The sequence below is a fragment of the Uloborus diversus genome, chromosome 3, assembly GCF_026930045.1.
Source record: "Uloborus diversus isolate 005 chromosome 3, Udiv.v.3.1, whole genome shotgun sequence".
In the NCBI taxonomy this organism is placed as follows: Eukaryota; Metazoa; Arthropoda; class Arachnida; order Araneae; family Uloboridae; genus Uloborus; species Uloborus diversus.
This window is the reverse complement of record NC_072733.1, coordinates 188,300,791-188,320,497: the sequence shown is the minus strand read 5'-3', so window position 1 is coordinate 188,320,497 and position 19,707 is coordinate 188,300,791. Positions and strand designations below refer to the sequence as shown.

Below are 19,707 nucleotides of genomic sequence, written 5' to 3'. Positions count from 1 at the left end.
ATTTAAAAAGACTGAGCAATCAAAAAGTTTAAATCACTGTGAGAAGTTCATATTGGTATAGTATTAAAATCAAGTTTAAATTGGGAGAGGGGATGTTTTATTAACCAGTGGCAAGAAAAATAATGTTGTTTTCAAGGTTCTCTAGTGATACTAGGCAGCATATACTGATACTCTACCAGCAGATACTTTCTTTAAACATCTCATGCATTAATACTGACTGCCTTGGAACTCAGTATATCATCGTCTCAGAGCAACAGTAGGATATCTTAGATTATTTCTGGGATTAGATGTCTTAATATTGCTCTGAGGCAGCAATATACATATATATATATATATATATATATATATATATATATATATATATATATATATATATATATATATATATATATACAGAAATTAATGTATTTTCATAGCTTCTATTATTTACTAATAACAGAAAAGCTATAAACTTATTTAACAAAAGACCACCTTGAAGTTTTAAGTCGAAAAAGGATAAATAAATGCTCTCATATCAGAAAAGTTGCATTTAAAGATTTACTGTTTTACCTTTGTTTAGGTTCTTGACTTTAAAGTGATTATATTTGTTGCACTATTTTAATGGTTGTCTGATTTTATTTTATAGCCTGGTATAAAAGATGTCATAACTCCAATTCAGATTTTATATAGTTGCAAGTTGTCGGAGGTTGCAAACAATAACATACATTTCAACAAATCATTTCCTGTGATACATCCCGAGTCTCCCACAAATATTACTTCTGCCGTAAGTAATAATGTAATCTGTATCTTTTTAAGATTTTAATCTGAAGTTGTGAAGTACTTATGGTCAACAAATAATTCACCACTAGCTGCGTGCCCGGCGTTGCACGGGCTACTTAAAAAATGAAAGAGATGTCCAATTGTTGTTTTTGTATTACTCTGACATCAGTTTCTAAAGCGCTAAGGAGTAAAAAAATATGCGTAATGCAAGGTTTCAAAACCCCAGTAGAGCATATTTTTGGCAAAAATGTCTTTAGCGTTAATCATAGTTATCAATGATACAAGTTATGAGCATTTTCAATTAGCAGAAAAGATGAAAATATATGCATTATTAACTATAATCTGTGCTCACGTTAAAATGAATTACATCTGATAGACTATATCGAAAATATTTATGTACAATTACAATCAGCTTTTTACTTAAAATGACACACACTTTTTGGTTGATTACGTGAAACTAAAGCACCAAGACTAAATAAATACCAATAAGCATTAATTTAATACCAAGTCATCAGATTCCAAATTAGCTTTAGTTAAAATCCTTAAAAACAATCTGTTTTGTTCAACTCTGTTTCACTTAAAGAATTTCAAAGTCTTAATTTAACATATTCTTTTAACGATACAAACTGTATTTCAAAAACAGAAACAGGAAGGAAAAAGATAGTTATTACAATTCGAAAACTCACCCATTTGATGGGAAAAGGTCCAACAAAATAAACATAATTAGTCGCACATCCTAAATGTACCAAAATATGAGGCCGGTGAATGATAAACTTACACTACAATCAATAAACATAGCTAAAGAAACAACTTTCCTATGCTGAAAAGAGTTAAGAACTTTGAATGTAAAAATTTTAAAAAAAGACAGACGATAAAATAAAGGCTATGTCCGAATAGTGCAGCCAATTTTAGACTAATTTAAAATAAAAATTCTGGATGGAAACGTTGTTTTAAGATTTGGACAGCAGCCAAAAAATCTCTTTTAAAAGAATTATTAGAATTTTACTTGCTCACCCATATGCAAAATGGCAACAGGAAAGAAATAAAAATTCCTGAATAACATTATGTTAATTAACGTTTTAATTAATATCTCCGCTAATTAAAGTCGCACAATTACGAGATTGGTCCTATTGTTTTCTTTGGAAAATTTCGAATTGATCGGTATCTCGTTTGACTCTCGATTCCCAGCAGTTCTCGAAGATCGATCTTCAGACAGACAGACAGGGACGCGAACAGATTTTAATATATAGTGGATATTGTACAGTTGCAGTAAAAGAATGCATATGGATCTCTTAAACAGTAGTTAAACTTCTTTAAGGGGAGAGGGGGACTTTTATTGCTATTTTGCCGTGAAAAAAATTAGATTAAAAAAAAATTGGTGATTATTAAAACTAAATATTTTTCATTGTGGTTCATCATTAGTAATTTCCAGTGTTTAATTTCTTTTTACTTTAAAACGCGCTTCCGTTTCAGCTGTAAGAATTATATTGTGCTCTGTTTCCAAATATTTATGAAGAACAATTCTTATTGCAAAGTTTAGCCAAACAAATTCTTATTTACAACTTTCGACAACAGTTAATTTGAACATTTTTAATTTTAGTTGTTGACAATACACAAGAGGAATATTACTTTGGAAAAATGGGCACAACTGACTGACATTCTAATAATTGTCTTATTGAAAAGTCAGAAAAAAAGATGCACTTTTCTTTTGAATTTGAGATTTTTTTTAAAATATATATTTTAAATATTTTTGATCCGGAATGTTAATTATATTCCTTTTTTTATGTTTAGGTAACTTTCCAAACGGGATGTGGAAAAACTGATGAATGTTTTTCTGACCTAGTTGTAACTGCAAAAATACTGGAAGATCCAAAGTGAGTTTTAACTCTTTTGTGTTATTCTTAATATTTTCACCTGAGTACTACGATCTGTACAGTCTACCACCATCTGCTCCAATCACCTAAAACATTTTTTGCTCTTGTCTCCTTTTGTCCTGTTGATTCAAAGTTTTTCCAAGCATGTAAAGGAATATATCAACAAATGTAAAACTTTCCTTACAAATTTGGTACCAAATTCATATTTAGCTCAAACCACCTTCAAACAAGCATAACAAGGAATAAATGTCCTTTTTCAAATATTATGAAAACTTGAGTACTTATAACATGATTTTCATCATTCAGCTTGTGAGAGTGGTATACAGCACACTAGCATGAATTTAAAAAATAAGAAGAAATAAACTTTACTTGAGTGTTACAATCGATGGCCTAACATGATCTAATACCCACTTGAATTCAAAATCAAGTTGTTTAGTAGGCAATTTGTATTATTTAGCCAGACCACAGACTATTAGCAAAATTTATTGCAGCAACCTTGCCAGAGCCTTAAAATACATTGACAGGGTTTGTATTAATATTTTAATCTTGTTATAAGGTTGCATACATATTGATTTATCTATAATGAAGTAAATTTTGCAATATTTTAATTCATCTTTCTAACTTAATATTGATTTTCTGCTGCATTATCCACACTGCGTACATGTTATTAGCATCAGTATTAAAAATAATCAGTTGCAATAACATTGATTTCATGCTGCTGCCACCAGAATAATTAGTAGATAATAGAACGGGTGAATCTTAGTTAATAGTTGCACATACATAGAAAAAGGAAGGAAGTTTATTTTATCCATTGTTCATTCTGGTAATTTTCTAGTAGTTTCCTGTCTGAAACTCGAAGCCGCATCGCGTGGACTGATTATTGCTTCAGTGAGCAGTCAGTTGCTTAACTATTAGCGTGGAAAATTATTTTTTTGGAAATATTTTTGAATGACTCATAACTGCATTTATTTATTAATGTAGTTTTGCTAGACAAGCCGTGTCACAGACAATGTGCGATAATTGACTGAAGATAAATTTTTTCGGTCCTAAACGTAGCTGACTACAGGCTCTTACTATCAATAAAAAGTTTGTTTTAACGACTTCATGCTCATGAGTAAGTTTAAATTTTACTCATTCACTATTTATGTTGTTCTTTAAAATAAATTAATTTTTTGCTCAGGCAATATTTTTACTGCTGTCATCCACTCAGAAATCTACTTGATTTTTTTTTTTTTTTTTTACTATTTAATGTGCAATAAAAAATTGTAGGCAATTTCCATGTAGGCATTTTATATCTTTATAATACTGTAAGAAGCATAAATTAAAAAATAAATCAAGTATTACACCATACTACATCAAGGTAATTTCTATGATTTTCAAAAAAAATTCTAAGGGCTTTACATCGTTTAGAAGTCTACAAGCTAAACTGAAAAATCAGGTGTCAGCCTTGAAAACATTCTTAAGCTAGGGGGGAAAAAACGAAGAATAACAGAGATAGTTAAATAATGAAATTTTATTTTTGAGTTTGGAGCAAAAATAATGTGAAAAATAAATAAATAAAACCCCTTGCCGATGTACTGATTTAATTCTGTCGTGTCACTGTATCTTGTTATGACAATATGTATGCTTGCTGCCTTACTGTAGCAAACAGACTTTGACTAGAGTGATTTTACAGTCATATTGATGTATCCAGGACCTGATTTGGTTAACACATGAATTTGCTGTAATAATTTTAGGGGCACCAAAATTGGGTTAATTTCTTTTGTTCTTTCCATTTTTTGGTTACTCTGAAAATGTACTTTCTTGTGAGAGGGGCACCAAATTTTACCAGTACTTTTGCATCATTTTGGTTCGATCGGCCCCTGAATGTATCCTGTCATGACAACATCAATGCGGGATTGCAAAAGCTAACACTTCTTGCCTAGAGCCTGATTTCACACCGTCATATTTATGTAACCTGTCAAGACAATATGCATTCAGCACTGCAAAAGCAAAGACACATCTTGCCTATGACATATACAGCATGTCCCGTTTAACCTGCAATACCACTGTTTTCACAATGGTTAATCTTAGATGCATACTAACAATTGCAAAAGTGGTCAAAATAATGTACAAAGTTATGATTTTGAAAATTTGAAGCTGAAAGGTAAATTAGTGAAATAATATGAAAATCTAACTTTTTATTGGACCCTATGTCGCCCAACTCATCTATAGGGAAATAATATTCATTGAATAATAATTCTAACACACAAAATTTGAGACCGTTATGACCAATACTCAAGGAGGTATTGGTGTTCAAAATTTTAAGGGACTGTGCAGAAGGTGAGATAGGAACATATCAGAAGAAAAACAGGTTTTCAAAAAAAAAAAAAAAAAAAACGAAATATTTGTATTTTTCATTGATATTGAAAAAAAAAGGCATATGTTAAATTATGTTGCATAAAACCAGACTACAAATGCTCATGCTGTTTGAAAAAATAAACTGTAAGTGCACATATAATTTTAAAGTTTTGTTGGCAACTAGATTTCCTTCCAAAAGTTGTTATTGACTGTCAGTGTAAAGTGGTGTGACACAAAACGCTGTATTTGATATCTCTGTGAATATTTGTTGTACTAATGTCAAACTTTTTGTGTTAGAATTGTTTTTCAATGGAGAAAATTTCCCTGACATAAATAATGAGACCTTGGGTCCATATAAAAAGTTAGTCTTCTTAGTTTTATACTCATTATATTTTTTGCTTCAAACTTTTAATGCTTTAACTCTGCTTCTTTTTTTAAAACTGTTTTTGCAATTCGAAGTATGTATCTAGTACTAACGGTTCCAAAAATAGAGGTCTTGCAGATTAAATGGGAACAGGCGATGTAAGCAGGATTGCAAAAGCAAATACATCTTGTCTAAAGACTGATTTCATGCTGTCATACTAATGTATGCTCTCATGACAATATGTATGCAGCATTGCAAACACAGCCTACCTTGGTATTAATCTGTTTTTAGATGGGCGTACACCTTGACAGTCAATATTGTGGCAGTCTTGTGAAAGTTTAAATGCAGTAACATAGCAATAGTGAGGCAGCATTTATACAACATGATCTTTTCTGACATGTGAACCTTTATGCAATACTAAGAAAACATTTTTTGCTTACTGGGCTACTTGTGAATACTATGGCAAACAGCACTCCATTTAGTTACATATTACATAGTCCTCAATTGTGTTTCTTAAGTTATAGCTGAATGTACATTTTATACATTTCAGTAGCTTGATTTTTGAAGTTTTCGATTTCTATTTTCAGAGATAATACTTTAATTATCGGAAGGGACACAAAAATTACGTTGCTTATAGAAGTCAGTAACAAAAGAGAACCAGCATATCTGTCTGAATTATGGATACGCCTACCTACAGAGATAACTAGTATTAATCAAGATTTTTGCTCCTCTTTGAGCGATCAACAAAAGCAGAAAAGCAATGCAAGCTTATTTTGTGACTTGGGAAATCCTTTTGTGAAGGGAAAAGAGGTATGACATGTAGTTTGCCTCATTTAAGTTTTATTTGTAAATTTCACTATAGTTATTTTATTTAAATTTTTTGAGCTCTATATTTGATACAGGTTTGTAAACGGAAAGAAACTAATTTCTTTCCATTGCTCATAAGATCAGTGTAACAGTCTAATTTTTAAAAGAAATCATTGTATGAAATTGTTTCTTTCAGTAAAAACAATTGAAACCAAATTCTTTAATAGACCTTCTTCATTGAGTTAGTGAAAAAAAAACATTCTATAATCTTTGCTTCTTCATGTAAGGAGGAAATAAATGAATGTGTACAAAAACATTAATGGTATAAAATTGCTGCATTAGCAGTTTCACTGCATCGTTGAAAGATTCATACAATAATATGAAACATTCAACCTATTTTTCAACCAAGACCGCTTGTAGAAGCCAAAATTTTCTGTTGTGAAATATGAAACATGTGTATAATATGACTTTGTGAAATTGTTACACTTATTTTAGACACTTATGAACATCCCTCACAATGCTTTAAACCATTACTAACTAAACTAACTAAATATTACTATTTCTCTGATAAACTAATGAAAAAATACTGTGTTAAAAAGAGCAATGTTCTTCAATATAATTCTGTATAGTACTATAAATAGATAAAATTGATGATGAGCTGTATAGATAAAGTGTTGTACTTTTATGATAATTATCTCTATTGTAATAATAAATAATCATAACTGTGTAGGGTTAAGATAATGATGACTGGTACTGTGACCCTAGTCAGATTGTGGTTCTGACCATGCCAACACATTAAGCAGCTTGTCAAAAGAAGAATAAGAAAAAATGCTTGTTAAACTCCTGCTTTTGTGAAAATAGTTTTGGTGAATCAGACATCTCTATTGTGAAGGATGTTATTTTTAGTTGTTATATTGCTTTAGAGATGAAAGTACTAAATCACAGTGCCTAATCAAATAGCAGATACTCACGCTTTACTTCCGAAAAAGTTCATGTTTTGAACGAGGATTTTGCATGAGAGCTACTCGTGAAAATTCATATAATATCCATTACATGTAAGTTAGATTGCTTTGTAGCGTGAGTTGACTGTACTTTCATTCCAACTCAAAATTTGTACTTCAGCAAATGTTTATGTGATGTAAGTATGATTAATACTATATGAAAATTGTTGAAAGAGTTTTCATAAAAAAAGGAAATTAAAAATGATTTTTTGCAGGACATTAACTATTCAAAAAAATGAACTTACTTCTTGTCTTCAATCTGCTTTTCACCAAATTATTTATCTCTCTAGACAAAGATTCAAATCAAACTTGATGTAAGTAGAGTTCCAACAGCTAAAAAGAAGATATTCATTTTTTTGGATGCAAAAACAGTGAGCACAGAAGTGTTTCCTAAGGACAACAGTGTCTTAATTCCTATCAACTTTAAAGCTGTGTCTGATATTAGCATTTCTGGGTAATTTGAATATATTTCCTCTGATATTTAGTTTAACAGAAAATTATCTTCTAATAAAAAGTTTTTACCAATTGTGTTTATTTCAGTAACCCTTCGGAACAGATTCCTTACAATGAAGAAGCACATGGATATGTTCCAGTGTCTATAAGCCATACATATTTTGTAAGTATAACTTAAGATTTCTTACAAAAAAAAAAAATTATTAAAAATGTGTAGCTAGTTTTGTTACTTAAAAATTATCACTTGTGAAAGGAAAATATAATTTAAAAACATTAATTCAAAATTGATGTTGCTCATAGTTAATAAAGTATTAACTATTCTTGAGTTCTTTGTTGAGTTCTTTACTCTTCAGTTATTACACTAGCAAAAAAAAAAAAAAAAAAAAAAAAAAAAAAAAAAAAAAAAAAAAAACCAACATTCTAGAAAAAGCTTGTTGAAATTTCTAAATTAAAGATGGGAGCCATTCATATGCAACTGCCTTGAACTAGGCCTCATAAGTTGTGCAAAGATACAAGTACAGGGTTACCAGGAACTGTTGGATTGTAGATGCAAATTAAAGTAATCAGCACAAATTCAAGGGAATATTTTATGAGTAAAATAAAGCTCTAGAAGAAACCATTTGATTCAAACCTAAAGTTTGCTTCAAATTGTATCCAAAGTTTGTTACCTATAGCTATATGTTTGAAATACATAAATTGGTTAATGTTAAAGAATAGCTACTGCCAAACTAAGGCATACACAGTATTTCTATTTAGCAACCATTTTAATTTATGCTGTCCAAAGTTTTCATTCTACAGTTAGGCAGAGTTAATACTCATAAGTGTTGTACATGAAATATATCAACATGACTTCTTAGAATTTTGATTTTTGTTTTTTGTTTTTACTCTTTTGCACTATAGTTTTTTCCTGTGGATAAAAAAATGCAAGATATGCTTTTTTATCCTCCAATTTCATGTATAGAAGATTAAATAAAAATAATTTAGCAAGCATTTAAATTTGAATCGTATGTAAGTAGGAAACACATATTTAAGATAATTCAGAGCTTTTAATTATGTAGACAAATACAAATACAAATACAAAAGTGACGACCAGCAACAGGCTCTGGGCCCAGCTAGACTGGTCCTAGTCAATTTACAATCCCCAGTGAAGATCAATGGCCCTCTTAAAACTGTCTACTCCTTTGCTCATTACCACCTCTTCCGGTAAGCTGTTCCAAGGTTCCACTACCCTGCTAAAATAATAATTTTTCCTAATATCCATGTTAGCCTGAGATTTAAATAGCTTAAAACAATGACCCCTTGTCCTGTTTTCAGTGCTAAACTTTAACCCCGTAACATCTTTCGTTTTAATAAATTTAAACAGCTGAATCATGTCCCCTCGGTCTCTTCTTTGCTCAAGACTGTACATTTTTAGCCTTCTAAGCCTGGAATCATAATCTAAGTGGGAAAGTCCACTTATTAGCCTTGTAGCCCGCCTTTGAACCCTTTCCAATACATTAATGTCTTTCTTAAGATAAGGAGACCAAAACTGAACAGCATACTCCAAATGGGGTCTTACCAAACTTCTATATAAGGGCAGAAGAACTTCTTTAGATTTATTTGAAATAGATCTATTGATAAACCCAAGCATCTTATTGGCTTTGTTGCTAGCAATGCTGCCCTGTTGGCTAAACTTTAAATCCTGACTTATTAGGACCCCCAGATCAGTAACTTTGTCTGCCTGACTAATGACTGAACCTTGCAAATAATAACTTGTACACTTATTTCCATGCCCTAAATGTAGCACTTGACATTTCCCAACATTAACAGCCCCATTTATCAGCCCACTCCGTAATATGATCTAGATCCTCTTGCAGCTGATTTGCTTGTTCTTCATTTTCTACAGTCCCCATAACTTTGACATCATCAGCAAAACAATTCATGTTCCCAGAAATATTTTTGTGAATATCGTTCATAAAGACAATGAACAAAACAGGCCCTAACACTGATCCTTGAGGAACCCCGCTTAAGACCTCACTCCAATTAGAATAATATCCCCTTACAACTACTCTTTGTTTCCTTCCGGTCAGCCAATTTTTTACCCAAATGAAAGTTTTCCCTCCTATTCCTATATCAGCTAATTTGCTAAGTAGAGCAACATGCGGTACCTTATCGAAAGCTTTTTGAAAATCAATGTAAACAACATCTACAGGCTTCTTATTGTCCAAAGCCATGGTAACTTTGTCATAGAAATGTAATAAATTAGTTGCACAAGATTTATCTTTCCTGAAACCGTACTGAAAACTAGTCAATAGATTATTAGTCTCTAGAAAATTTACTATCGTAATTTTCATCAATGTTTCAAAAATGAAGTGTGAAATGAAGTGTGAGTGAAAATTTACTATCTTAATTTTCATCAATGGTTCAAAAATGAGTGTGAACTGTAGACACTCTACAGTTCAATGAATTTATTGTATGTTGAGAAATAATACTTCTTTACTGTTTTAGATTACGAATCATGGCCCAAGCCCAGTCCAAACAGTTGATATCGAGTTATATGTACCAATATCATATCAAGGTCAAGAATTTGTGACTTTTACAAGTTTAGAGGTAATTATTTTGTTCTGTAATTCTCAAAATGTTTTTATGTTTGTTTTCATTACTGAATGAGTATAACTTAATATTTGAGATTACTGTTTGGCTAACATTGTCTGCAACCAATTCACTGAAATCCATATAGCTTTTTTTGAGATTACTGCTCACTAATTTGTTTATAAATTAGTGAGCTAATTTGTTTACAAATTTTGTGATGTTGCACAAAATTATCACCTTTTTTTCATCAATATTATTGCTTATTTGTTTATAACATAAAATGTTAGGAAACTAAAATTGTTTAGTAAAAATTATTTTTAAATGTAAGCGTTTCTATATCCTCCAAGCAAAACGTAACCTCCATACATTGGCCAATAAACAACCCAGTGGTTGCTGGTTATTATTTAGGGAGTCAGAACCTTGAAAAATAAAAATCAAGCTTTGAATATCTAAAGTGAGCAAACTAAGTAAACATCAATGTATCTTTTTAATTTTGTTCAAGTCTTTTTGCATACATTGTACATAGAAAACCGTAGCTTCAAATAATTTGTTGGTAAGATCCTATAGCTCCTCCCTCCCCAAATTACTTTATTTTCCACATGCATTATACTTAGAGAAATGACAGTAAATAAATCAATCGTGATCTTTTCCTTAGACAGCAACAGCTTGAACTTCAATACTTCAATTTTTGCCTAAATATTTTTCCAAACTTTAAGTTTCTATAGTTCATTTGTTCAGAAAATGAAAACGTTTTGCCAGTTGTTAGCCAACCACTTTAATAACAGAAAATCAAGATCATCATTTCTATTCTTTATCCTCCCCCACCCCTTTTTTAAATTAGTATTTTTCTCATGCAATTGGTCTTGTATTTCAGTTTTTCTTTTCAATAAATCATTTATTTGCATTCTGCCACATTTATGGGTTTACAGTATTTCGTTTCAAAAGTTTGGAAAAAAATAATACAGTGGTGATAACTCAACACCCCAAGGGAACATGAAAACTTGTCAACTTACGGAGGTTCTATAGTTTTAATTCCTAAAGAGTTTCTATATCACTTACTTACTAATGCTTAATATTCTTCCATTATTATGAAAATTAATTCCAGTAAATGAATTTTCTTTTCTTCTCCTTTTCTTTTTTTGAAAAGTACATAATGAAACCACTAATAGTATTTGAATCCCTCATGAGGAATAAATATATAATTTAAAAAAAAAAGAGATAAAAGCTTCTTGTCAGTCAGGTCTGTTAACGGTAAAAAGTCCTGCTCAAACTTGTTTGAAAAACATATCATTGTGCTTTCTCTCTCTGAAGAACTCCTCTGGGTACATTTATCCCACCCTTTCCTAGCTTTTTAGAGTTGCACTAACAGCACAGGGTTAAATGACTCCCCTGGATAAAAGATGGAATTTTCTAAAAGAGCTTTCCAGAAAGAGGTTGACTGACCAAGAAATTGCAGGGAAAATTCTGAGAAAGGATCAATATGAAAGAATATTATTAGCCAAAATTGGACTAGAATAGAAATTGGATGTTGACTTATAGGAGTTCCTGCAACTGTGTGGCAAGTTAGAGAGATTTTCGCCCACATAAAGTAGCATTGGGTTAACCATAAGAAAAATAAATGTCGAGTTACCAGGGTAGTCGAGTTATACGTGTGTCAAGTTACCTAAGTTTCACTTCTCTTATTTTAAAATTTATAAATAGAATTTCAGTATTTTGAAGCAAAAAAAAAAAATTAGAACATTTTGTTTGCAGTTACTTAGAAAAAGGATTTTGTGTATATAATGACAGCTTTCTAATAAGTATCATAATAAAAAGAAAGAAGATAGAAAAATGTTTTCTAATAAATGTTCAATGATTTTTTTTCTTGTCCCGTACAAAACAGTTTTAAACTTTTTCTTTTTAAATTTTCAACTGAAAATACTGAGGATAGCTAAACAGTTTTTTATTTTCTCTTCAATTGTTCAGTAGGCTTTTTAAATTATTGGTTAAAATATTATGTTTTTTTTTTATTTATAAGTGTGGCCTGACAAATAGGAATTTTTTTATTTGGGGCGGGGGGGGGGGGGTAAATCTGTTACATATGGGACAAAATGCAAAGTGTAAAACCCTGGGAAAATATATTTTTAGATAGATGTCAATAAACAGAAAGCAAAGTACAAGTTAACATATGAGGCAGTGAGAAGCAAAAGGATGTAAAAAGCAAAATCAAAAATTTCGAGATAACGAGCACAAATGGTAGGTGAACCTCTCCTCTGTCTTGAGGCAAGAGATAGTACTAGTAGCCCTAATAAGATCTGCTATTCAGCATGCTTTAGAAAAACTTTTCAAGGAAAGCCTACCTAGGACTTTATGTTTAAACTTGTTTTATTCAAAACTTGAAAGTTTCCACCTACATCACTTCGCTTCTCGCTACCTCATATGTGGCAAGCTGTAGCTACTGTTTCAATTGCAGCTTAAAGTTTTTGAACACTACCCGATGTAATCATTTTTTACAAGAAAACCAAAATGAGATTATAATTTTTTGTATAATATTGTTTAATATTCGATTTGAATTATACTTTTGATTTAAAAGATAATATTTAGTTTTTAAAATTAAAAAATCTTCACATAAGAAGGAATAGCCCCTATTTTGACAGAAGGAATGAAGACACATTGACAGAAAAGAAAACAAAATGATTGCTTTTTGAAGTTTTTCTATAATTTAAACATAATACTACCTTGATCACATTTAGCAAATTATTCAGTCCATTGATTTAACATTTATACAAAACTTTAACTTGCTGGCCAATGTTTTAATTTACACCTCCCATATGTAACAAGTTGAATTTTTCCTTATATAATGCAAATAATTAGCTTCCATTAATTAGTGACATATTTTTGAAAGGAATTTTCTTGTCAGTTAATAAAATGTACATTTCTCTTTCTAGCTATAAACTTTATATTTGAAAATATTCAATAAATTCAGAGCAAAACACAACTTTATAGATGCACTTTCAAAAGAATGTTTTATAATGTCCCATACGAAACAAATATTATTAATTTTCTTAAAGATAGTTCTTGTCTCAAATTATAAAAAAAAAACAGTAGAATGTAGCTAACGGATAAAAAATGCATCAAAATTTTTATCTAAACCTTTTCCTATATATTTTTCCATTGCAAATTTCTTGAAATGAAGCTGTGAAATGTTACTGTATGTAACGAATAGTGTGAAATCACCCTTATACATTTAAGTGTCATCAAGCACAAAGTCCTTTTCAATTTTTTGTCAGTTACTCAACTTTTTCTTTTAAAATCAAAAATCTCTTTTAAAATTTTTGCGCATTCCAAGTGTTCAGTTTACTGATACCATACAGGAATACAGTAGAGTCCCGACTTACATGTGGGATGCGTTCCAAGACCCCTCGCGTAAGCTGAAATTTTGCGTTGTGGAAAACGAATTTTTTTTATTATCATACCCAATTATTTTGAACATTTTTAAATTCCCCTCAAACCGTTTTAGACCATTTCTCAACTATACATTATCGTTTCTTACATAAAAAGCTGAATTTTTACTGTATTTTTTAAAAAGCTGCATTATTCAACATAAAATATGATGCACAAAATCAATGATAAATCGTAGCGTTACACTATAGATACAATAGTTATACTATTTATAACTAAAAAATTGAAGATGATAATTTAAGTTGTGCAATTGGATCGTTGTTCTAATATATTTTTTAATGCAACTGCTTTGGGTTTACTTTTATTATCTTTCCATATATGAGGACGCCCCTCTATGATCCACAATACAGGCGTAGCTTCTAAATTCATAGTTTGCATTTTGCTTAGACACTACTCTGCAAGCTTTAGATTAAAACTTAATTCTGAACTTTTACGGATTGCCTTTTCTTGACTCAATCGTACATACAGAAGATTCCCTCATAAAATTTTCGTGCTACCTTCTATCCACTTTTTCAAGCTTATCATGGAACTTAACCTTTTCTTAAATTCCTTCACACTTTCGCTTTTTCTTTCCATCTTAACAAACTTTAGATGAAACAGCGTGCCTAGTTGCCCAATATTTCATCACTTTTTGTATTTAGAATTAAAAAAATTAAATGAAAAATGTGGAGTGGTTTTTTTTATGCACAATAACAATGCGATATTTATTAGACTAGTGTGGTATGAGAACATGTGCAGCCTGTGATGCTAAAAAGATGAAAGTCTATTTACAAAACCAATATTTAGTTGTAGATAACGAAGCTGAGACTTAGGACCAGGATTTCGTTACAAATATTTTCGTTTTGATCGCAAGAATTCACGTTAGCTCTAAAATTCGTTACTCGTAAAATATTTGCACTATAGCCATTTCCCGTAAGTCGAATCGCGTTGTAGCGGGAGTAGACTGTAGATCGACTCTGAATATTAGAAATTTAACCAAAATTTCAGTTTCAAGGGCCAATTAGTGACCTGAAGATGTTATGAAATACTCAGCGCTTAGGTTTTGAGAAAGAAAATAGATAAAGATTTCCAAAGAGACAAAACCATCATCTCCCTCCTCTCTCCCTTACTTCCCTTCTAACAAAAGTTGCATGAAATTCAGACTTCTGGGAGTGTCAATAAAAATAGCAAGTTTTGCATTTGTAGAATTTTAAATTTTTAACTCTGCTACTAATACTTGTGAAAGGTGTCCCTTTATAACTTTTTTCTTTTTTTTTTCTTTTTTGTAGCATCATTATGCATCTATTTCATTCTCAACATATCTAAAAAAATGATTTAATAAAATGTAATTTAATCTTGAAGATGATCGATTGATAGGAGATGTTGCAAAAAATAAGAATTAAAGGAGTCATAACTTATGTGACGAGGTATAGCCTTGACTTTTGATTTGCATCATATTTTTATTAACCCTTAAAATTGTCTTTGGAATGATTAGAATGATTTTTTAAAAGCTTTTTTTTATTTTTATAACGTTATTACCATTTTGAATTTATACTAAACACTTTGCTGTAAATTTTAACTTCTTACATCTCAGTTACTATCGTTTAGGGATATTCAGTTTTAGGTTGGTAGATTTAAGTGAGATGTACTAAAGTTGATTTATATTTTATCTATAATTTCCTACTTACTTTTACTCTGCATTAACTTTGAGATCATACTTTTATATTATTGCAATTTCTTTCAAGTATTTAAAAAAACAAAAAGAGAATACTTAGCATAATTAATTTTAAAATTTTATATTTTAGGCTGACAGTGGAAAACCTGGTATAATTTCAGCAAAGTGCAATGATACCTATCTTCAGATTAAGCCTATTGAACCAGATGAAAAAATACATGGAAGTATAAGTCCTGAGAAAGAACTAGTTTTTAAGGAACGAAATGGTTCAAATATCAATGATAGTGAAGAATACATTTTTAATAAGCCAACCAATTTAGAGGAAATGTCTGTCACATCTCGTTCGAAAAAGAGTGCAACTATGACTACTAAAAAAAGAAAAGATTTCATTATTGTAAGTAATAATCACTCAGATAACTGCAAAAATTCAATAACGATAAATTTTACCTATTCTTTGAAATCCTTTTTACAAAAAAAGTGAACTTCAAGATTTCATTGGAGACCAGTATATGTTTTAAGATAAAATAAAGTCTGGGTGCTGACATAATTTATAAATCATTGTAATTCCTTAATGCTAAATGACTATACTCTGGTTTTGAAGTAAAATTCAAATCAATATTCTAATGAATTTAGAACATGAATATTTGAACTACTGCAGTGAAAATCTGGGCCATATTCCAAGAGAAGTGGGACATTCATGATTATAAAAGATCCTGCTTTTAAATTAGCAAAACTAATGAAGTAAAAAAATAATACTTAACTAAACTGGTGCTTTTTCCATTGATGAAATTAAATTGAGAGAATTCCAATTGTATGTATAAAAAATACATACTCTGTTAAATTATTTTAACTAATGTTGTCTTAGAAAAAAGTGTGTATGATTTTAAACAGGTAAATAAAGCAACTATTTAACCATGGTATCAAGTAAAAGAGTTTTTTCAAATGTTTGATGAAAATTAAATATTTAAAAAAATAAAAGTAAAGAAAAAGCATCGCTTTACAAGGTATTCAGATAAACATTTATGATGAACGGCAGAAAAATATTATCCTGTAAGAGAATAATGTAATTATTACTCATTGGATATGTTATTTATGTAAATAAAACACAAGTAAAAAGCATTATCTAAACTTTTAATTTTTCTTAACTAACCTCTGAAAGAAAATTATGATTTTAGCTTTTCTTTTTATGTTTTCATGTTTTACTTTACAATAGCACCATTTGGAAAGTAGTTGTTAATGTTGAATATGGTAGTGTGTCTAAAGATTTGCATTTTTCCCCCTTAGAACAAATAGCTACAATTCCATTTAAATCAAATGTATTGTTTCAATTAGCAATATTTTTATTGATCAAATGAAACATGTTTTTTTAATATGGATATTTGCTGCAAAGTTGTTTCTCTTCAAGTCAGACTGCAAGGAATCAAAAGATTATCCTTCAAATTAATATAGTTATTTTATGTTATTTATCTTCAAACAAACCTAAAGGTTTTTAAACCTTGTTTCACTTTGAGTACATCATTCAAAGATTCTGCCTCTGAAAAAAGCTTACTTCTAACATTCAATTAGAAACAGCTACAGAAGATGATTGCTCCAAATGTTTTAATTTCTAGTCTTTCAACCCAATAAAATGAGGCCTTGTGACAAAATTGAACCAAGGTGGATAGCCCCAGTAAAAGTTATAATTCCTAGATTTTTTCAAGATATTTTCAGCTTTACGCTTCTAAGTGCTGATAGTGCTTCATATTGCTTTCAAAATTATGTCACATTTTGGCATTTTTGTCAGTTTCTCCGATTTATTGCTTTATTATGCATGTAATGTCATAACTAATATATTTTGTTAAAAAATTAATAGATTAGATGATAATAGTAATTTTAAAATTAAAAATATAAATATTTAATATTGTTATTAAAATAATTATGAAGTATTCAAATTTGCTTTGAATCGGAAGTATCTTTATAAGTTCATTTATTATATAGTGAAGTCCCATTACAATAAATTTCAAGGGACTGCAAATTTGTTCATTGTAATGCAATTGAAGCAGTGTAAAAAAGAATTAAATCAGAGTTGAAAATTTTTTTTGCTGGAACGGATATTTCATTGTATTGGTATTTGTTGTAACAGGATTTCATTGTATATTCAATTTTTAGTAATGCAGGTAATGGATATAAAAATGAGTTAAATTACTTTAATGCTGATTAGTTCATAAATGTCTCTTGATAATACTTTTCCCAGAATAAAAGTTTCCCTTTCTTATTCATATAGAATTGTGATACTGCAGAATGTAAAGCCATTCAATGCTCTACATCGCCATTTCAAAACACAAGAAGCAATGCAAAGATCAAAGTTTCTGTTTTAGTCAACATGTCCTTGCTAAATGAATTTTTGGTATGTATCAGTTCACTTTCTCTGCAAAGCTAAAGCTTGCCAGATATCTGAAATGTTCAACCCGGGACACCAGAGTGCCCCCCCCCCCCCATATCATAAGTATTCCAAAGGGTACCCACACCGGCTGGTTTTTGATTGTTTTAGAGGGTAGTTCATTCTCAATGCAATGAACAGTTGGTTACTAATTATGAGCCTAAACCAGGGGTATTAGTAAATATCACAATCAGATAACATTTTTCTTTTTACATGTTAATACTTATCAATTACTTTACTAAGGTGAAACACTTTGAATAAGAAATAAAAGTTTGAGCAATATCCTTTTTGGTTCAAATCTTGTTGTAAAAATCCTGACAAGCTGATACAATATTCATTTTACAAGTCAATGTTTCAAATGACAAAATAACAAAAGTAAGTTCAAAATAATCTTTCAAAGTAATCTTCAGACTTTTATGGACATCTGTTATCAAATTTATCTTCTACCGAGACCAGGTCGGCCAAGCCAGATCGGCGCCGTTGTGCAAATGTCTTTTAAGTGCCTTTATGCAGTTGCTTCCTGCGAAAATACAGTTAATATGCGGAATGATGTTTTTTAGACAAAAATGACATGGGAAAAAAAAAGAAAACGTTTGGCATTTAATTTAGTAAAAAAAAAACAACAATGTGTAAATATGTGTATGAAATTTTGGATTACAGTGTATGTTTTTACTTCATATCTCGACGCCATTTCGAGTTCAGTAGCTCCTTTGATATGCTAATGCATTTTGGTTAAAGAAAATATTTTGAATATCAAAGTTAACGCCCGTCTAAATATCTCTCTAATCTGTAACTGATGAATAATTAAACACTTTTATGCCTGTTAAAACATGACAACAGGGTACTCAATTCATTATATTTCTAGATTGAAGTATAGAGGGTATTCTAGCTTAAAATCTGAAACTGAAATCCTTTCTGGTAAAACCAATATTTCTAAAACACGGAATAAGTAAAAAGGCATTGTGAATATGATATCTAAAACAAATTCATTGTCCATAGCTTTTTCAATACATAAATAATTTTTTAAAAAAGAGAGAGAGGGGGAGGGGAGGGAATCAAGAAATTATGGTCAAGTCTCTACTTTTTGGAACAATAACAAACATTACGCACAAGGGTCATTCTTCAAAAAGTGTAACTTTTCTGTCACATGCCTTTTACAGTAAAAACTTTAAGGGACAATTCATTTAACAATGATTTTTAATTTCACAAAAAATATATCTATTTAAACTTGCCAACAATTTTTTAATAATAATTTTTATTTTAGTATATTTTTGGTTCACATCATGTGAATTCTCACCTCCGTGACATGTCACACACCTTGTACGACTGTTTATGTTGCTTAATAACTTGTTTAATTAAAAGTATATACTTATTCATTAAATATTCCTTTCACAAGTGTCTCAAATACTAATTGTTTAAGTATATTTAATATTTTAATATTGTGTTTTAGCTTGTTTTAGTACGACAAGAAGTCATGTCACACAATAAATTCTTACCTCCGTTACCTAAACACAAAATGCCATTCCTCATTAACACATGGCAGTGATGACATCAAATTTTATTTTCCATGATACAAGGTAGCCCCCTTGTTTATTTTTAGCTATAGTTGAAGTTGTGAGATTTTTGTCAAAAAACAAAAAGATTAATTTTGCTTCAAAACTTAGTGTATGATTATTCTGACTTCTCACCTCTGTGAACTTGAATTTCAGGGATTTAAATTAATATAAAAAAAGAATTGAACATGTTTTCATATACTTAATATGTGTAGATTGTAGCAACAAAGAAAAAAAAAATTCCCTGAAAATTGTATCTTTTAGGCCTATATTAATGGAAAATTCCTCACCTCCGTGAATCTCTCCTCCATGCCAGCACTCATCAATGCCATTATTTCTGAGGTGAAAATAAATGATGGAGGAGAAGTACATAAATAATAGGCATTCTACCAAGATTATAAATTACCAGTATATCCTCAAATTTACTAAATACTATTTTTTAACATAAATTTGAAACTACTAATTAAGCCG

The 19,707-nt window shown here is 30.2% G+C and overlaps 1 protein-coding gene across 1 annotated transcript in view; it reads left to right on the top strand.

Moving 5' to 3' along the window:
• Positions 1–19,707, top strand: part of LOC129218454 (integrin alpha-9-like) — an 88,595-nt gene that overhangs the window by 53,550 nt on the left and 15,338 nt on the right. Inside the window, exons 17-24 of the mRNA XM_054852729.1 lie at positions 626–763; positions 2,551–2,633; positions 5,925–6,147; positions 7,436–7,599; positions 7,686–7,761; positions 10,086–10,187; positions 15,395–15,658; positions 17,528–17,650. Of these exons, the coding sequence (XP_054708704.1) occupies positions 626–763; positions 2,551–2,633; positions 5,925–6,147; positions 7,436–7,599; positions 7,686–7,761; positions 10,086–10,187; positions 15,395–15,658; positions 17,528–17,650 (1,173 nt within the window). The remainder of the gene's footprint in view (positions 1–625; positions 764–2,550; positions 2,634–5,924; positions 6,148–7,435; positions 7,600–7,685; positions 7,762–10,085; positions 10,188–15,394; positions 15,659–17,527; positions 17,651–19,707) is intronic.